Source organism: Strongylocentrotus purpuratus, unplaced genomic scaffold, assembly GCF_000002235.5.
Source record: "Strongylocentrotus purpuratus isolate Spur 01 unplaced genomic scaffold, Spur_5.0 spur5_scaffold_21, whole genome shotgun sequence".
Classification (NCBI taxonomy): Eukaryota; Metazoa; Echinodermata; class Echinoidea; order Camarodonta; family Strongylocentrotidae; genus Strongylocentrotus; species Strongylocentrotus purpuratus.
Genome location: NW_022145607.1, coordinates 6,826,742 through 6,846,096, shown reverse-complemented (window position 1 = coordinate 6,846,096; position 19,355 = coordinate 6,826,742). Strand labels below are relative to the sequence as shown.

Here is a 19,355-nt window from a genome sequence, read left to right as displayed (position 1 = left end):
AACTGTTATAAAGTCATCTATGCCTGTAAATGTTTTGTCTATGTAATGCATATCATTTATATAATATAACATGATCGCAAGTACTTTCAAATAATCTACCTAAGGCAATCTAAATGGCCTTGTACGTCACGTCTTGAAATGTTCTGACAATTACAATGATGTATTACGTAACTCGAACATGATTTCTATGGGACATACAATAGCGTAATGAAATCCCCCTTCGATTGATTTGTCAAAAGTAGTTGCCATGGTGATTTTCCTAAGCTAAATATATTGAAGACAAATACTTGACATCTCCAACATTGATGCATATTGATGTAAATTCATCAGCATTGCAATTCTTTGTTCCTTTATTAACATTCCATTTTAATTTGCAGTTAACGTAGAATTATCTCAAGTGATTTAGAATTGTGAAAGCAAAGTGCAACTTATAGTGGTATGTCAAATCTACTAAAACTCCAATTCATGTTAAAGTTGTCAACACGTCTTTTCATTAGAAACTTCCTGTACTTTCAATCAGAATCTTCATCGAGTCTATTTCGATGGAGAGTCGCCAGATATATATCTATAAACGATTCACAATCAGATCACTATGAGGATTCTTCACACCAGTACAGTTACGCATCCGCAAGTCATGATGCTTTATATAAAGGCCAGATAGAGATCCACTTCACAAAGGGTAAAACAACTAAAACTAATTATTCAAAAGCGAAGAGGCAACAAATCCTAGGGATATGTAAAGAATATCCTATGCCAAAATTCCCTATGATCCAAAGGTCAAATGTTATCAAAAAGAAAGCATATGTTTGACAAGCACAGTAAAAGTTAGAAAATATGCAATGGTGAATTCAGACTTAATGCTTGATATTCCTGCATTTCTTTCTTTGTCAAGGAGGTATTTGTAATGCACCGAGGGAATGAATGTACATATGTATTATTCTAGAAAACAGTTATTTGCTTTAATATATCCAAGTGTAAAATGGAAAATTGATATTAAATGATATGCTTTTTTTCTATGGTTGCAAATGATTAAGGATTATATGAGGTTATATGTCGCATAATTAAAGTATAATTATCATAATGAATTACTCAGTACACTTTATTTTATGGGCACTTGTGTATTATACTGCTGATTAATGCCTAATATACATTTTAACAAACATTGCGTTATCACATTTACAGGTTTTGGATAGTGGTTGATATGTTTTCTAAAAACAATTGGGTGTATACACAGTAGATATTTATAATTCTTCGTTGTTGATTTTCAACTATATCCATTTTAATCAAATTATGTATGATAGATTACAAATTTTCAAAAATCCTGAAGGAAAAAATAGAGACTAAGTAATCAGTGGTGTTTAAGTGTACATCCTTTGCTAATATATATCGATGAATAATGCATGTAATGTTTCATACTACTAAATGTACATATATTACATTTAAATTTATTAATAATTTAGAACCAAATTTCTTCAATAATTTAATGTATGATAAAGATTTCAATATGAATGTTAATCCAGACTTTTCATATTTCTTAAATGTTACGCTCCTAGTTAAAATGGAAGGCCTCACTACAAAGATGTTGCAAGGATAATGAATTCAAGTGAGGGAACATTATTTTGAATGCCAATCCCTAAAGTTGCATGCTCTTTTTATAAATTGAGGTGACTCACTTGAAGAATTCTTTTGCACTGATAACAAATTTTAAAAATATAAATTTAAAATGAAAGGCTATTTGTTAAATGGTATGCTCCTTATTTAAATTTACATGAAATAATAATTTAATTTTCCAGTGTGTAATGGGGTGTGATATCAAATAAACATTTACATTTACATTTTGCTTTCAATTAATGTGTTCAATATCAAACTAAAATGTAACCCATAACCCAAAATCAGAAGTTGCTCTAACCCTTTTTCCAATGGTTTATAAATAACCATTTATTTAAGACGATATATTTGCAAGATAAACAAGTGACGACTAATAATTGTATTGTACAGTATACAGAAAACGAAATGATACGTGTCCTTTAAAATAGAAAGGAAAGTCCTCTTGACCTCTTTTGTATGTGATGTAAACTGGAATCAATTCTATAATAAACTTAATGAAACAGCAGAATCTTAAGTAGCTTTTGCTCTCATTTTGTTCATGTGGTGTAATAGTACTTCATTTTTTAATTTTTTTTTTTATTTCATGTTCTTTATTCGCTTGAAATTCAAAAGCACATACAAAAATCAGGGTTACAAAATTGAGGTAAACATGAGATTAGCAAAAATTCAAAATATTCATAGGTGCATTTTGTGAATATAACGTGGCTCCCCATGAAACAGGAAATAATTCAGATTTCCTGAACACGAACAGCCATCTTTTAATCAAATTTGCTCAGAGATACTTTGAAGAAGCTGGGTTATCTTAAAGGTAAAGACCAGTATTGGAAACGCCCCAGTTTCAAAAAATGAAATGGAAGCTCTCATTACCAATCATGTGAAAGAATATGTTTTGAATAATACATGATGATAAAAAATTTGCCGGGAAACCGCCTACTAATTCATATATTTGGTAAATGTGTTTCTCTCATGGTCTGTGAGAGATATAGGGTAGTCCCATATACATCTTTCTGTGTATAGTGCTTGTAACTTTACAAAGAATGGGCCAAATTTCTTATCATTTTGATGATTCCAGAACCTTGCAGATGCTAGATGCTAGATGATCAACCTTTTCTGATCGATTCCACAACGTTTCTTTCACAATGCAATCGCATGACCATAACTGGTCTTTACCTTTAACTCCCCCATAAATCTTCTCTTTCTCTCACTTTCTCTCTCTCTCTCTCTCAACCAGCTATTACTCGCTACTTAAAATCCCCTTTACATATTCATATCAACTCCCATCAATCATCTTTTATAATGCACAGTTTTGAAGTACTCTCTACAAGACAAGTCGAGATTTCGAAGACAATGATATGAAAACAAAACTAGCTTTTTTTTACATTATTAAAAAGGAAGGATAGGCTTAGGAAAGATTTCTGCATAAACGATTTATTAACCCTTACTGTACTGGGCTATTTTGAGCACCCTCTGACTGGGGGGGGGGGGGGGGGGGGGGGCTGGGAGGCCCCCCCCCCCCCCCCTATGATCTCGGCCGTCGAATGTCCGATGAACACGAAAATTTGCATATTTGTAGATATTTACGTAAGGAACAAGATGGTATAATTAGTTTTTTCCTAATATGCAAATTTTTGTCGTTATAGCCTAATTAATTATGCAAAATGCTAATTTGATGCATTTTACAGAAAACTCTACAAATTTGTCCGTAGACTTGTGAAGAATCTTGAAAATATGTTGAATAAATGTTTCCTTTATCTCAAATTCATGAGGTTTCATTTTTTTTATGATATTTGAAAATGCATAGGTTAATTTGCATAAATTATGAATACGCAAATTACGCATTCATGAATATCAAATCTGGAACTATATTTAGGGAACTAAATTCATTACAAAAATTGTCAGACTCCACTTTTTGAATGTTAAAACTCATTATTCATATGAAACTTCTTTTCTAACACAAAATAGTTATTTGATGTAATTAATAATGATAATTTATGCAGATTTGATGCGATTTTCAACTATTTATTTTCTTATGTATTTTATTGTTTTTTATTTCTTATTATATCTATTGTTTTATTTCTAATGTATTCTTTTGTTCTGGAATACATCAAGTTACTCTGAGAAACATATAAAGGCAATTTGATATCAATTCATATCTTCACATTTCTGCTTGTACATGAATATATGCAATTATAGCACTTTTTTGATGACATGCGCATACTAATTATTATGTAACACCTTACAGGTATATCCGATTTTGACGAAAATGGTATCAAAATGTGCGCAAGACTTGAGGGAAGAAAGTCATGAAACGACAATTCAAAATTCTAATCGGTTGCGGCGCGATCTCCGAAAATGTCGAGGGGGGGCCTCCCAGGCCCCCCCCCCCCCCAGTACAATAAGGGTTAAAATGTCAGTAAATTTCATATACAGAGTCAACAGATCCAACTAATGCAAAATGACATAATGATTTACTCACACAAAACTTCAGATTTATTCATCTTTCCAGTATACGACACACAAATCACACTTTTAACCACCATGCTGTACATTCTTCTGGTAAGAATTTATTCACATTTGTTCTTAACAGTTAGCTCATTATTCATCTCTCATGCATATTATAGATTGGCAGCAACAAAAACACCAACAAAGTGAGTTGTGATGTCAATCAAAATGCTTCTATCTGTATCAAAACATAGGAAGGAGTTACATTTGCAATACAAGAATAAAATATTAAAATGTAATGCCAAATCAGCTATTTCATAGCATTAATGATTCTATAATACAGGGAGTAACATGATCACTTTAGTAGGGGAAATATGTCATGGTTTGACCCATCTTTTGGGGGATAGTACACTTAGGGACATATTCACCAAGAAATTGTATACATTTGATAATCTTGAATAAACAAACACATAAATGGTCATAATAAAACAACTCTGTTTTATGTTTTAAGTCATTAGGGTTTGAGTAATCCATTTAGTAATTTTGGAATTATTTATATAAATATAAATAAATATATTTTTGCTTCGCAAAATGTGAATAGCGTCACTGAATGGTGCAAGAAATGTGGATTAACAGCACACTCTCACTAAGAGCTCTGGTGGGTCAATCAAGTCGTTAACTGCATCTCAGAATGAATAAATGATTATTTAAAAAAAAACAGGCCATACAAAGGAACAAGCTTATACCAACACATAATAAAAGCAATTAAAAGTAACTCCAAAACTTAATCTAAATTAAAAAAATACACAGCACTGAAAATCACATTGCATTGGACAGTCTATAAAAGAGGCCGCAACATAGCCAAAGTATAAAGAAGTGATCCAGCCATCTCATTAAGATTAATCTACTCTAAACTATGCACAAAATAAAATCGCCTTTACGAAACACACGTTTACTCTACTCTCCCCTGTAATACAAAGTTTTGGTATGAAGTCATGAATTTGGTTCGAATGAACATATTGGAAGCATATGCGATCCTACAATATTCAGTGATCGTTGTCTAAAGGTATGAAATTGTAAATATTAAACTCTTCATGTTGTATAGCTCCCTCCCATGGTCAAGATATTGATTAAGCTATAAAACAATGTTTCTTGACTAAAATTGAACGATTAGCTATTCCTGTTTTAGAAGTTATATTTCACAACTACATATTCTGAAATTTTCATGGTCGCAGCTGTATGGCTGTAGGCGCGATTTGAAATTCATCAAAATTTATCGGGAGCACCGGTAAATGTTTATATTCATTTTTTCTCAAAAGCAGAAGTGTTTTAGGAGCTAAATTTGTTAGTGCTTATAATACATTCACAGCAGCATCCAAAAATACCAAAATTGTAAAGAATCACTATCCACCCAATTTTCAAAATTTCCCAAAACTTTGTAGTACCTTTAAACAGGGTAAATACTACTAATATTTTTTTCTTCAATAGTAGAATTTAATAACTTCCTGGCCTAAAGTCAGTTGCCGTTTTACTTTTATTTCACTGTTCTATCGGGGGGGGGGGGGGGGGGGTATTGTGATAATCTACAATGATAATAATAGTTCACATTGAGAAAGCACATTACATGTATACCTCAATGCACTTTACAACACTTTACATGTATTTGGAAAAAAATGTGTGCACCATCTCCACTCCCTAAGAGCTTTTCCTATACAAAAAAAATATGCACCATTTATATGCAAGCGTGCAAGGGGAATTGTAATTATGAAGACAAAATATTTATTTACAATTGTATCATCATTCCCTGAAAATGTGAATAATTAGACAAGATGATACAAGTATTCATTTCTTACAATAAAAATAGAACACAATAAATCCGGGGTTACACCTTACCTGAAATAAATATTCTAAAAGTTCCTGTATTCTCGTTACAATCACAAAATTGGATGTACATTCAATTAATGCCAGACAACGTCAATGATTAATGGTAGACATAATAACACAATGAATATAAGTACTGTATTATTCGGTGGACTTCACTTCTTCTGGAGAGTTTGTGGAGGTTGCGGATAGAACCCTGCGGAACGATGAGAAGCATCTGCAAAAGTACTGAATTGATGGTCAAGTGGAAGATCTGTAAAGGTGACACCACATAAAAGGGTTAGCAATATGTCATATGTGTTTATGTCTTCCTGCAGGTTACCTTTAAGGTACATCGTATCAGAAAATATTTTGTAAAGATATTTTTCACTGAACAAGGATTCAAGCACAAATTTGCACATTGTAAAAATTTGCTTAACCCTATTTAGCCCGGGGGGGGGCTTGAGAAGCCCCCCCCTCGACATTTTTCGCGATAATTTTTTAAGGCAAGAAAATCTTGCACTGAAATTTTGTGACTTTTTTCTTTCGAGTCTTGCGCAACTTTTGAAAGAAATTTTTCGAAAATCGGACCTACCATTACAAAGTCACGTGTCCTTTTGTCTTCGCATGTCAGCCCGAAAATCGCTCATTTTTGTGATTTGTGTACAAAACATATGGAAATCTCATTTTTCAAATAAAGAGGTAAAACATTGGTTATTTGGTCTTGTTTAGATTTTAGGTGTTTATTTTGGGGTCAAAATAGTTGAATTATAGTTGGAAATGAAATAAAACAACAAAAACAATAAAATACAGAAGTTAAAAAAACAAAGAAATACATAAGAAATTATCAAAACAATAGATAACATAAGGAATAACCCTGGTTTTTCAAATTTTTGTGTTGTATTATTATTCCAAATGGTCTAACAAATATATGTAGTGAGAAAGAATGCTTAAATATGAATAATGTCTGATTTATGGGCAAAAATGTGAATTTAATGACCTTATTTGCATAAATTACCATAAATATGCAAATGAGTGAATTTTTCAAAAAAATTGAAATTACCATAGTATTCTATACACTTCACTTGACATGTATGCACATTTTCGCGGCGATCGGGCGTTTCACGGCCGAGATCACAGGGGGGGGCCTGAGAAGCCCCCCCCTGGGCTATGCAGTTTCAAAATAGCCCGGGCTAAATAGGGTTAAAGCAACTACCACTACTCATTCTATAATTTTTAGAAATCTTTATTCAATTTCCACGGATCATGAATCATCATATTATAAGAATTATTCAAGTGCCTACATTACAATAAGTTGGGTCTCAAACTGGTTGCAAGACCAGGTCACAGCTTAGGCCATCATGTTTAGATGTGTGCAACATGCAAAGGGGCTTACTTATATAAGCGATTTTGACATTTGTCATAATACTTGCTTGAAACATTTTCTTGCGTTGTTAAATTTGCAATTAATAAGTGATTTGCAAAATTTGTCTATGGATTTCTACTTTTAGGGCAGATTTGAAGAAGTGCTATAGAGATTGCTACAGTCTTAGTTCCTAACCAAGCACAAATGTAAGTCAAATGATTAAAAACAAACACCATCTTGCTAGACAATGACATCCACAAAACGATTAAATGTCTTGACATAACCAATACTGTTTTCGGATAAAACTTACAATGCTACATACACATACCTGCAATATAGTCAAGTTGTGGGATAGCCACATCTACATAGGTCTGGATGAAGTATCCCCACAGTGTGTTCAGACTGTGGAATTGACTATCACCCAGCCCATTTGCATCTCTCTGGCCATCCAGCTCATCCCCTCCAGTGTGAACACTTCCATCAGGTATGTTTAGAACTGTTTGGTCAGTGAGGAAAGACCCCCACATGCTTGATGTAATGAACTCTTTCTCTGTTGTTGATGGACCCTGAAAGTTACAAAGGAGAAGTAATGAAGTAATACAAAAGGAATCATCAGTATAAGTCAAATAACTGCAGTTACATAACATTTGCAAATCATACAAAAATAAATCAGTATGTAAGAATACAAAATTTTAAAGCTTGATCGAGCATATGGGTGCAAAATTAGAAAACATGACATTTTATAATGCATTACACATGCATACATAACAAACATACTATTTTTTTGTAATTGAATATAACATTACCCACAAAGAAGGCAATTTATTCAGAAAGAGTGCCATCTACTGTTTGATAACAACTAATCATGAATCACAAACTATTATGCTTGGGACTTTGCTGTCATGATCTAGTCTCTGCACATTGAACTATCGGTCTATATCATGTTTACCAACCGATTCCTATAATTACAGCAATAGAAACTGCATCTACTGTACATGTAATATACACTGAATATTGCTGAAATTGACATAACGTTATGTACAGAATCCTAAATTCATTTACAAAATTAATATAAAAATTCAAAGAGGGTGTCATGAAAAATCAGTATGGAATACAAAATGTACAATTATATTTATGGTTTAGAGATTTCAAAACAACAACCCTAAGCTTCTCTGTAAAGAAGAAATTTGATTTCTTTCAACATTTAAAGAAGTAAAAAATATGTAGAAATGAAACTGGGATTGAGAAGGTAATGGCTAGAGGATCCATCATTGCATAAATGTTATATTGAAATACATTCATCTACATTTGCCACTCTCCACAAACGTACACTCATTAGTGGGTACCTGGTAGCGTTTATTCCTCAAAATGCACTGTACTCTATAAACAGTAGCCTGAGTTAAAGAAAGAGTAAGAATGTCAAAGGAACTTTAGAGGTGTTTAAGGACAATATATCATACATAATGATATGTATTATCCAATAACAAAGCATTATCTATAATCAATATAATATATTGAACCTTTTATGAATTCTCCCTTCTTTGAATGGAAAAAATAACAACACAGAAACAAAGATTAATCGCAGGGTAAATTATAAATTGAGATGGGTTAAAATTATTCAACGATGTCTTGGAATATTGTGTTAGGGTTAGGGTTAGGGGAAGGGGTAGGTTTGGGTAGGGTTAGGGATAGGGTTAGGGTTAGGGTTAGGGGTAGGGGTAGGTGTGGGGTTAGGGGTAGGGTTAGGGCCAGGGTTAGGGTTAGGGGTAGGTGTGGGGTTAGGGTTAGGGGTAGGGGTAGGGGTGGGGTTAGGGGTAGAGTTAGGGTAGGGTTAGGATGAATTGTCATTTTTACATGGAGGAAGTTAATCATTGTATCCCAGAACAATTTTCTCTGTGTGGTTACATGTGTGTTTGTGTGTGTGGGTATTTGTGAAAGTAGGGTGGGTGTGGGGTTAATATTCAAGAACATGCACCTATATTGTCTTGGATCTTGATTAACTCACTGTGATTTTCCCCCTCTTAATGGGTGGGCCATCTGTCTGTTCCCCACCCACTGGTTCTTCTCCCAGGCCTTCTGCTTCCATCTCCTCCAAGATGAGGAAAGGATGCCATCCAACAGACTGAGGAGGGAGGACATCAGAACGAACGCTGTCACCAAAGTATGCAACCTACAAGACAGAAGGAGATAATATGCAAAGAAAAGACGAAGCCTTTCTGAAACTGACTGATGTTTGTGTAACGTTTTCTATCTCTTTTATTCCATTTTCTTTCTGTTCATGAATTGTCTTCATTATTTTGCAAATCCATTCATTCATCTGGTATCCTGGGGTGGGGTTTGGCGGCTATGCACATACATCATCTATAATCAAGAGCTTGGTCTAACCTCGTCATAACAAAGTCCAGTCCACTGCTTGAGTTTCCAAATACAAAGAGTAAAATAGATTCACAAGCAAGAAAATTTATCCTTTGACTACTGACATTCCAAACGGAATATCCTGTGACACTCGATTGATAAATATTGGATGTATTACAAGTAAATTAACTTGAGCTTTACAATTCCAAGAGTAACAAATTATAAGATTACGATATCATATTACGAACCTTTGGGTTTTCTTTGCCGGTCATTTTCTTGAGGTATGAATTGAATGTATGAATACTGCCTTGAAGGTACTTGCCACCGGTCTGGATTTCACTGACTTCATCTCCCTCCTTGTTGTCAACTGAAAATTAATGATAAACACAAAATACTCCAATGTATCAATTCATTTGTATTTAGTCACATAACATATTTTAGCCTAGATGTAGAATACCTTGTAGCTGAAGTCTGTATTCAATAGTTATTCACATTTATTCATTACATTCTCATTCATTGCTGTGATACTTTTGTGTGTTAGTGGTACCAGACATAATTAGCATTAAATGCTCATTTCTGGTCCTGTTCATCCTTTCAATGTTAAACATTCACATTTGATTGTTATATTGATGTAATTTTTGTTTGGATAATAAACTGCAAACATAATAAAAACAAATCATGTATGAAAGATCTTATTCTCATGATATTAACACTATTAAACTAATGGACAGAAGGCTTTATTTTTTAAACAGATAATGATGAAATCAAGAAGACACAAATCCCCATGCATGATGCAGTGATGAATTGGATTGGAAGATAACTGTTCTGATGATAACAGCTTGTGGGAAATTAACCTCCCCAACTTCTTACTTTGACTTTCATTGGAATACTACATAATGTACTTGAATGTTGGACCTAACACCGTAGGTAAATGAACCTAAAATAGAATTGCTGCCCCCACCCCTTTACCCTATAATTGATTTTGAGGGAATAAAGCATGAAGCAAATGCCGCCGGAATGTTTGGTGGATAACCATGATTTGAAACTGATGGGCTGTTAGCTACTAAATGATTGCCTTTCTTATCTTGCTTGATAGAGGGCTACAACCTTCATACATATACAATGCACCTGAGTATGGAATTCCAAAATAAACACCTTGAAAACTGTAGCCTATGGAAAAAATCATATTCTACCAAAAGTAATTTATATTCACCATATTAAGAAGTAAAATAAGGGTCTTGTGCAACAGATAACATATGAAAAGGTATTTTCTGCAGTAAACTTCAATAACTGGTCAAGACCATCATTGGTGGAAATATGTGGTGTAATTTAAAGAAGAAAACATCTGTATTCATTTTCTTTTTTAAACAGCAAATAATTTCAAAACCATTTCATACATGTTATTGATGTTGGATTGATGACTTTAAGTCTGCCAAGTTACCCACTGTCATTAATAATGGCACCATTACCACCCGTTAATAACCATTAAACAATGGAAATATACGCAATACTGTAAGAACAAGTATTGTAAAAATTGTGACTATTTCTGTACTTACCAATAGAATAGAAAGGCCTCTCTGTCTGCTCTTTTGTGAAGTATCCAGGTTTCCTCGCATACATCATGGAAATATGGAAGTAATCTTGCCAGTCTTTACTGCAAAATGATTATTTAAAAAAAATGCATACATTAAAGGCACACTGTCCTACTTGTAGCTACTTGCTCCCTCTATATAGAAAACTTCCCCAATCGGTGCCTGTTGGTCCCCCATGATCCTCTTTTTCTTATGTCAAATGAGAGCTGAGTTAATGAGATAGCCACCTGTCACAGTGACCTCGCTGGCTTGCTGGGCGGTCTAATCCCTTCTTGCTGAAGTAGTAAAGCCTACCTTTAAGCAAATGTAAAATTAATGTTGCCAGTTTTTTACTGTAAAATGGGAACCAAAAAAGTTTGCACCGAAATGCAGTATTTTCAAATAAATCACTTCTGTATTATTCAATTTGCAGGGTACATCTATCATTGCTAAGTTTTGTTACTGATATCAAAAGCGATTCATTTATTGATGTACATCTTGCAAGTAAAATTCTGTGAAAAAAAATCACATTGTTATCATTGAGTATTAGGTGTTGCCTGTGCCTGAGAGAGGGAAAGAGAACTCAATTACTATGACCCTTGAGTCTCTCCACCTGAAATACCCGATTGGGATGTGCAGGTGGATCAGTACGTCAGGGTTCTTTATGCGGTGGTCACATCCCGCCGTACTTGCAAGTGCGTGCAAAGACGTGCAAAGACGTGGGCAAAATTTGGGTATTGGTACGTGGTGAGTACCGCCTCCGTACGGATTTGGGAGCACGCAGACACACCGTAGCACTTTTAGTGCACGAGGAACTTTCGCTGCGTTCGGGCTACCGATTCACCCCCAGTGCGCGTGACGTGCATGCCCGGTACTGCCAACGAGCGCACAATGCACTGACTCCGTGCGTTTTTAAATTTGTTTCCCACGATCACTTGCTCTACGGAAGGCGCACTTAGCACGTGCGTGCTGCGCACGTGATAAGCGCGTGGTCCGTGCTTACTCGCCACTTCCCCAGTTCAACTTTCTAATGAGCACGCAGAACTCACGTGGACCGTACCGAGTAAGCACGTGCTCCGCACTTACAACGCACGTTGTGCGCACTGATTTATGCAGTATACAAAAGCCGAGCCAACGGAAGAGTGCCAACATTTCGTCTCCAAGATGGTGCCGAAGAAGACACAGAATAAGGGGTCAGCTGCATCTGCAGCTCAAAAGGCAGCGGATAAGAAGGCCAGAGAGGCCCAACAGAAACGGGCCGCGGAAGATGAGAGGGCCAGAGAGGAAGAGGAGAGGAGGAACGAAAAAGAGTCAGATGGTGACGCCAAAGCGTCTGATCATGAGGAGGGTGCTGCTGGTGGATCGGAGAAGGGGTCACATGAAAAGGGTGTGACAAAGGAAAAGGCCAACTGCTCGTTCTCGGCGAAACAGGAGGAGCGCCTGGTTGAGTTCTTCTCGGTCAATCCGGTCTTCTTCGATAAGTTTCCCAGGGTTTTCCCTTCCCTTGAGGCCCGTTGGCCGACCATCTGGTTGGGTTCGGTCATCTGCACATCCTCCCTCCAGGCCCCGGGGACCACGTTGCCATCCTCATCCTCGTGGTCCAAATTAAGGTCCTGTAGTCCGGGCCGGTGCTTTCGCAGCCAATTGTGAAGGGTGAGGCAGCCCAACACAACGCGAATCACCCTGTCAGGCTCCAACAGCAGGGTGGTGAGTAGGCACCGCCACCGGTGAGCCAATATCCCGAAGCCGTTCTCCACAACCCGACGGGCCCGAGAGGTCCGATAGTTCATCACGCTCTCTTTGTGGGTCATGGCACGGCGACTGTATGGCTTCAAGAGCCACTTTCGCAGGGGAATAGCATCATCGTCTACGATGAAGTAGGGAAAGTTCCGGTCGTCGCCTGGAAGTGGATCTGGTGCTGGGAATCCAATGGTGTTGTCCTCCAGTGCCCCCCGGAGGGTGGACTCGTTGAACACGCTTGCATCTGAGGAAGAGCCGTTTGCCCCCACCTTGCACCACAAGAAGGAATAGTTAGCATCCACGATGGCCAGGAGCACCACAGAACAGAAGCGCTTATAATTGTAATAGAGCGATCCACTTTTATTGGGCTTCTTGATGGCGATATGTTTCCCATCGATCGCCCCATAACAGTGGTGAAAGTTCCATCGCGTTGCAAACTGGCTGGCGACGGCTTTCCACTCGTCCTGTGTGGAGGGCATGTTGAACATCTCCTCCTTATGTTCCTTGTAGATGGCGGTGCAGACCTCCGGCACGAACGTGGATATGCTGTTGTGTGCCACCCGGAAGTCGTAAATTTTAAAGCAAAACCAAGAATTTGTTATGGCAGAAATGAAGACACACACCTTGGGCACTTGGTGATTCGAGGGGTCACTCGGAGCAGGAGCTCGGCGAAGAGATTGGGTCCATTCAGATGTATCCGACATAGTCCCCCCGCGATTCATGCTCTAGCTCTTGGAACAACGTTTCGTACTGCCCGAAAGCCTCCTCCTCTCGATCCATGGGCGAACCCACCATCTCCTGCGTCGGCATCTCTGTTGCCTCTCTCTCTCCCGTATCAAGGCAAGTAATACCACGTCGTGCTCATGCGTTGCCACTTGAAGGTGTTCTTGCAGCATCAGAACCCGGAGTCTCTGCGGTGGAATGGACGGCATCATGAGGAGGCAGCAGCAGCTGGGACTTCTAGAGAAAATGGGAATGTCGTCCTATACACTTCGACATACCCCGACTCACCAAGTTCTTCGTACGTGCACGCACTTACAACGTGCGAGTGAGTAAGGACACCGTACGTGAGCAGCACGTGTAAGTACGGCTTCCGTAAGATAACGTGGCAACCGCACGGAGACCGTACGTTGTAAGCATGTAGTAAGCACGTTGTAAGCATGTACAACGCACTTACCATGTGCGCAACGTACGATGCACGCAACCGCTCTAGGCCAGGCGTGGCGTGCGGGCCACGTACTTACACCGTGCGTGTGACGTGCTTTGCCGGTACTCCCTCCCTGCCTTTGCCACTCCCTCCCTACGTTTTCATAAAACGTGGCGGCCGTGGCCTCCCCAAAAACCGTACGGACTAAAAACACGCACGGTGGGATGTGACCAACGCTTAACCCTAATAGGGCCGGGCTATTTGAAGTCTTAGTAGGGCCGGGGGGGGGGGCCATTATGGCCCCCCCTTAAGATCTCGGCCGCGAAGCGGCCGATCGCCGCGAAAATTTGCACGCATGTCAAGTGAAGTGTAAAGAATAATATGATAATTTCAATTTTTTGAAAAATTCACTTATTTGCATATTTATGGTAATTTATGCAAATAAAGTCATAAAAATCACATTTTTACCCATAAATCATATATTATTCATATTTAAGCATTCTTTTTCACTAGATATGTTCATTAGACCATTCTGAATAATAATACGACAAAAAATTTGGAAGAGCCAGCTTATTTCTTATGTTATCCCTTGTTTTGATAATTTCTTATGTATTTCATTGTTTTTTTAACTTATGTATTTCATTGTTTTTGTTGTTTTATTTCATCTTTTACTACAATTCAACTATTTTGACTCCCAAAACAATCACCTAAACTTTAATCAAGACCCAATAACTCATGTTTGATCTGTTTTTAGGAAAAATGACTTTGCCATACGTTTTGTACACAAATCACGAAAATGAGCGATTTTGAGGCTGACATGCAAGGACAAAAGGTCACGTGACCTTGTAACCGTAGGTCCGATTTTCAAAAAAATTATTTTAAAAGTTGCGCAAGGCTTGAAAGAAAAAAGTCAGCGAGCGGCGGGGCGCCATCCATATGCGTTCTCGAGCAATCAGAAAAATTATGGAGGGGGGGGGCCATAATGGCCCCCCCCCCGGCCTTATTAGGGTTAACAGATAAAGGTCTTTACCATCCAGTACACAGGGCCTCAATTAAACGTCCTATCTGAGGGACAGAGTGTTTTCCACTGTAACTTTGCTGACGTCTACAAAATAGAAAAGAGGCACTTTAACACACAATGGAGGCTTTGGTCATCTGCTTGAGTTGGCTTCGAACCCATGATATTTGGTTCTACAGGCTGACGCTTTACCAACCGAGCCAACTCACTTCCATGACTGTTTCCTTCTTTTTTTTTTACATAGATGTATCTTACGGTCTTACCCCAGTATATTTTCCAGCAGAGACTCTGCATAATCCACATGAGAACTTGTAAGAAGGAAAGTGACCTTCCCAGCATCCTTCAGCTTCTTAAACCAGCCTTTTACAGCATCACTGCAGGGTTCAACGTACTTCAATGGATCACTTTTGTAGGCTGGGAAATACCCTCCTATATTATCTATGAGATGCAATGAAAAACAATAACAATTACTAATACAACTAACAATAAAAAAGAACTTACCAAAAGTAATTAACAAAGGTTTGAATTTTGTTTTGATGGGAATCTTACACTAATACTGCATTCATAGATGAGAAAAGCTCTTGCAAGCTACACTCCATTTCAAATATCAAAGTACATTTAGTAATAACATATATTTGAATGGATGATAATCCCACCAGAACAAAATTCTGCCTTTAGTCAAATATCAAATCATATCTAAAAGAAACAGAAAGGAAATAAAATGGGCAAGAAGCAATGTTTTTATTTTCATAACTCACCTGCAAAGTTTTCTCTTTTATACACAAGACCAAAGCATTCTAGGACATCTGGCCAGAATGTGTATTCGTCTTGTCTTTTCCCTGCCTGGTGGAAGACCAATAATTCAGGGTAGTGACAAAATGTGAGGGAAGAATGGAAAATAAGGGAAAAGAGTATTAGATGAAGGTGGAAAATACTTCTACTGTTGAAAACTTTCAGGTATTATATGATGATATGTTTCATGTAGATTGCAAATTAAAATAGCTGCCTTTACTTATTCTTGACTAGTACAGTAAATTCCATTTCCAAAGCCTACAACTTACATGACGATGGTTGTTTTGTCTGCTAAAATATATTTAAATCTATTTTTTAAGGGACTGAAAATGATTATACACATCTTTAAACATAAAAGTAGGAAAAAGGGGGTCGTTTACCTATATTGCAGTTATCTTTAATCAATTTTGATGTAGATCATATTGTTAGGGTCAGTACTGCCATTCATTAACATCTGCTAATATCTTTTGAACCCCTAATATTTACACAAAAGTATATTCTATGGTAACTGTTTATTTGGAACATGTACCTGTCTGTCAATGATATCCACTAATCTGGCACACACCACACATCCTGGCATATCAAAGTAGTTCTCGAAATAACGAAAGCTTCCTGCACAAGAAAAACAAATGGAAGATACAAATGAAAAGAATAGTGTTAAAATACAAACATATTTTACATTATATAAATACAAACTGAACAAAATTGAAATGATTTTCAATGTGTTTGCCAATTCGATAAATCCCATCATGCTAAATATTCAGGGGATCACCTTTTTGTTAAAAAATTAACTATACAAAATATAAGAACTAGCTTTATCACTTTCTGCGCCTTGAGCATTTGACTGTCAAGTGGATTTGGCGCATTATAAATCATATGTACTATTATTATTATTTCATACCGTTTGTTTTGTAAATTGCATTCTAAATGAAAGTTACTAAAATACTGATGTGGGCCTTGACAAGCCCCTTTTTAAAGGGATCCGGTAACTTTGTCTCAGATTCTGAAATAAAATTCTGGATTTAGCTCATGATGCAATGATAATTATAAACCTTTAGGTCAGTCAGGAACCCCATGACTTTTACAAGCCGATCGCCTGTCTGATTATCAAGATATTTATGATTGGAATTACAAATTTTGAAAATCGTTCGCCTGACGGTTTTCATAACACTGCAGTCTATTGGGGAAAACGAGTATGGTATAACCGGCCACTCAAAGATTTTTACTTTTTTGAGGCACTTCTTGATCATTTTGAAGCGCGATTTTTTTCAGGGCTTCAATGTTACACCATATCACAGACACTGATAACATGTAGGACCGTGTATCTCAGATTTAACATTGTTAAACGATCCCTTTAAACTATTTGTATTATAATTTTTCCTAGTTCATAAAAAAAAAACCCATGTTGAATGCACTAATTAAGCATTGTAAGTGAAACAACAAAACAATTATCTACTGAGGGGGGAAAGGGCTCAGTAAATCACGAAATGAAGAACCACAATTTTTTCAGTTATAATGAATGACTCATAAATTTGGTGTCACATATATATCTTATTTCTGCCAAATTTTACTACAAAGAGTAGAAAACTCCAAAACACCAGCCTCTCTGGCAGCGCTCTCAAAATCAAAGGCATAATGAAAATGCCCAGGCCTTATCACTTTCATACTGTTTGTTTTGTAAAATTGCATTCACGTTGAAAGTAACTAAAATACTGAGGGGGACCTTGTCAAGCTCCCTTTTAAACTATTTATTACAATTTCTCCTACTTCATTAAAATGTGTTTATGTTGACTGCACTTGGTATTTTAAGTGAAACAACAAAACAACTATCGACTGGGGGGGGGGGATAAGGGCTCAGTATATCACAAAATGAAGAACCACAATTTTTGTTCAAAGTAGTAATGAATGACTCATAAATTTGGTGGCACATTTATAAATATATTTCTGGCAAGTTTTACTACAAAGGATAGACAACACCCAAACACCAGCCTCTGGCAGCGCTCTCACAATCAAAGGCATAATACCATGAAAATGCCCAGGCCTCAAAAAATAAAATTTCCATGGCTTCAAGCCAAATTCTTAATAGGAATATGGCGTGACAGCTTGTAAGCAAGGGAGTAAATACTTTTTGTTTCAGTACAGTGTTAAGATACAACAGAAATTAGAAATCACATTTTGACAAAGTTAATGGGATAACAAGGAAAATTGAAAATTATAATTGGTGCATTTAACCAGACATGTTTAAAAATGGTAGAGATTAGTATATCTTATGTAGAATTCCCATTTTTATCACTATTTTGATTACTGCAATGTATACTTTAACGTTTTCTTATACATGTAGTTTGCATTAAAAAATCACCAGCATTAATCAAATATCCTATATATAAAATGAACAAAGATACATACCGGTAATGGAAACTAAGAAGGCAATTATTTTTAAATAATGAAATATAAGATTTTCTTCAGAAAATGTACATCCAAAATGATTGAAAATTACTATTCAATAGACATATGGAGGCTTTTAATTAAGAAAAATCAAAGTTAAACTTCTATGCTACCCCATTAAAAAATGGGAGAGGGGAATGCAGGTGGATATACCCATTTTCTAGAAGAAAAGAAATGTTCTTCCACCCCTTGACGAGCAACAGGTAACACTCAGAGGATCTATATGTTTAAACATCCCACATGCCTGCTGATTATAACAACTATTGTTGAAATTACTTCATTAGGCATTTAAATGCCTGAATGTTCGTACAGTACTCATACAGTATCTACCTTTTAGAAATGGCAGCTATTAAACAGAACACACACATTAAACAAAAAAAAAACAGAAACAGAAACAAACAAGCATGTGAATGCACAGGAAATGGTTTGGCATAAAAACCTCACTTCTGTTTGCAACCACATCACAAATTGTATAGATGATTGATAGCAATGAAAACTCTCCTTAACTCCCAAGCGCTTGAACACATGTAGAAAACAAAGTAAGTGACAGCTACCTGAAACCAAGTAAATCAGAAAGTGGTTTCATAATGTTTCACAACTGCAGAGAGCCAGAGAGACATCTTATCAATTGTGAATCATTCTAGCTCTGACACCTTGGGTTGTGAATATTCTTAAAAATCATGGCCCTCGTGCTTATGAGATTTAACTTTCTTGCAAATTATTTTCTGGTGTTTTGCTTTCTTGCATGCATTTTCCATTATGGGATACCTTCAAAATGCAATTCAGTATTTGACACCAACCCGGAAAGCGTTGTAGTCTATGAAGGGCAAAATGCTTTCTTCACCTGCACTGCTTTGAACTTCAACAATGCTACAGACACGTTGATCTGGAAAGTGAACCCTTCCCAGTATTACAGCGTCATATCAGAGTTTTATGATCCATGGACCCGCAGGATGACTTCAAACTTGACTGTCTTCAGAGTTCAGAGAAACAGTCAGGTTCAGCAATGTG

At 36.7% G+C, this 19,355-nt stretch overlaps 1 protein-coding gene across 1 annotated transcript; it reads right to left on the bottom strand.

The window, feature by feature from the left end:
• Positions 1-5,464: 5,464 nt before the first annotated feature.
• On the bottom strand, positions 5,465-17,303 carry LOC756854 (5'-nucleotidase domain-containing protein 1). Its single transcript, XM_030995108.1, has 9 exons — positions 17,300-17,303; positions 16,429-16,511; positions 15,866-15,950; positions 15,371-15,545; positions 11,188-11,285; positions 9,880-9,998; positions 9,282-9,446; positions 7,605-7,842; positions 5,465-6,184 (listed from the first exon to the last, which is right to left on the bottom strand). Exons 1-9 carry the CDS (start codon positions 17,301-17,303, stop codon positions 6,087-6,089), a joined length of 1,065 nt encoding a protein of 354 aa, XP_030850968.1. The 3' UTR covers positions 5,465-6,086.
• Positions 17,304-19,355: the final 2,052 nt, after the last annotated feature.

Excerpts from the sequence above, each read along its gene's own strand:
- LOC756854 (XM_030995108.1), bottom strand. Across the intron at positions 9,999-11,187 it reads GAGGCCTTTCTATTCTATTG|TTGACAACAAGGAGGGAGAT; the intron begins GTAAGTACAGAA and ends ATTAATTTTCAG. Across the intron at positions 9,447-9,879 it reads CCGGCAAAGAAAACCCAAAG|GTTGCATACTTTGGTGACAG; the intron begins GTTCGTAATATG and ends TCTGTCTTGTAG.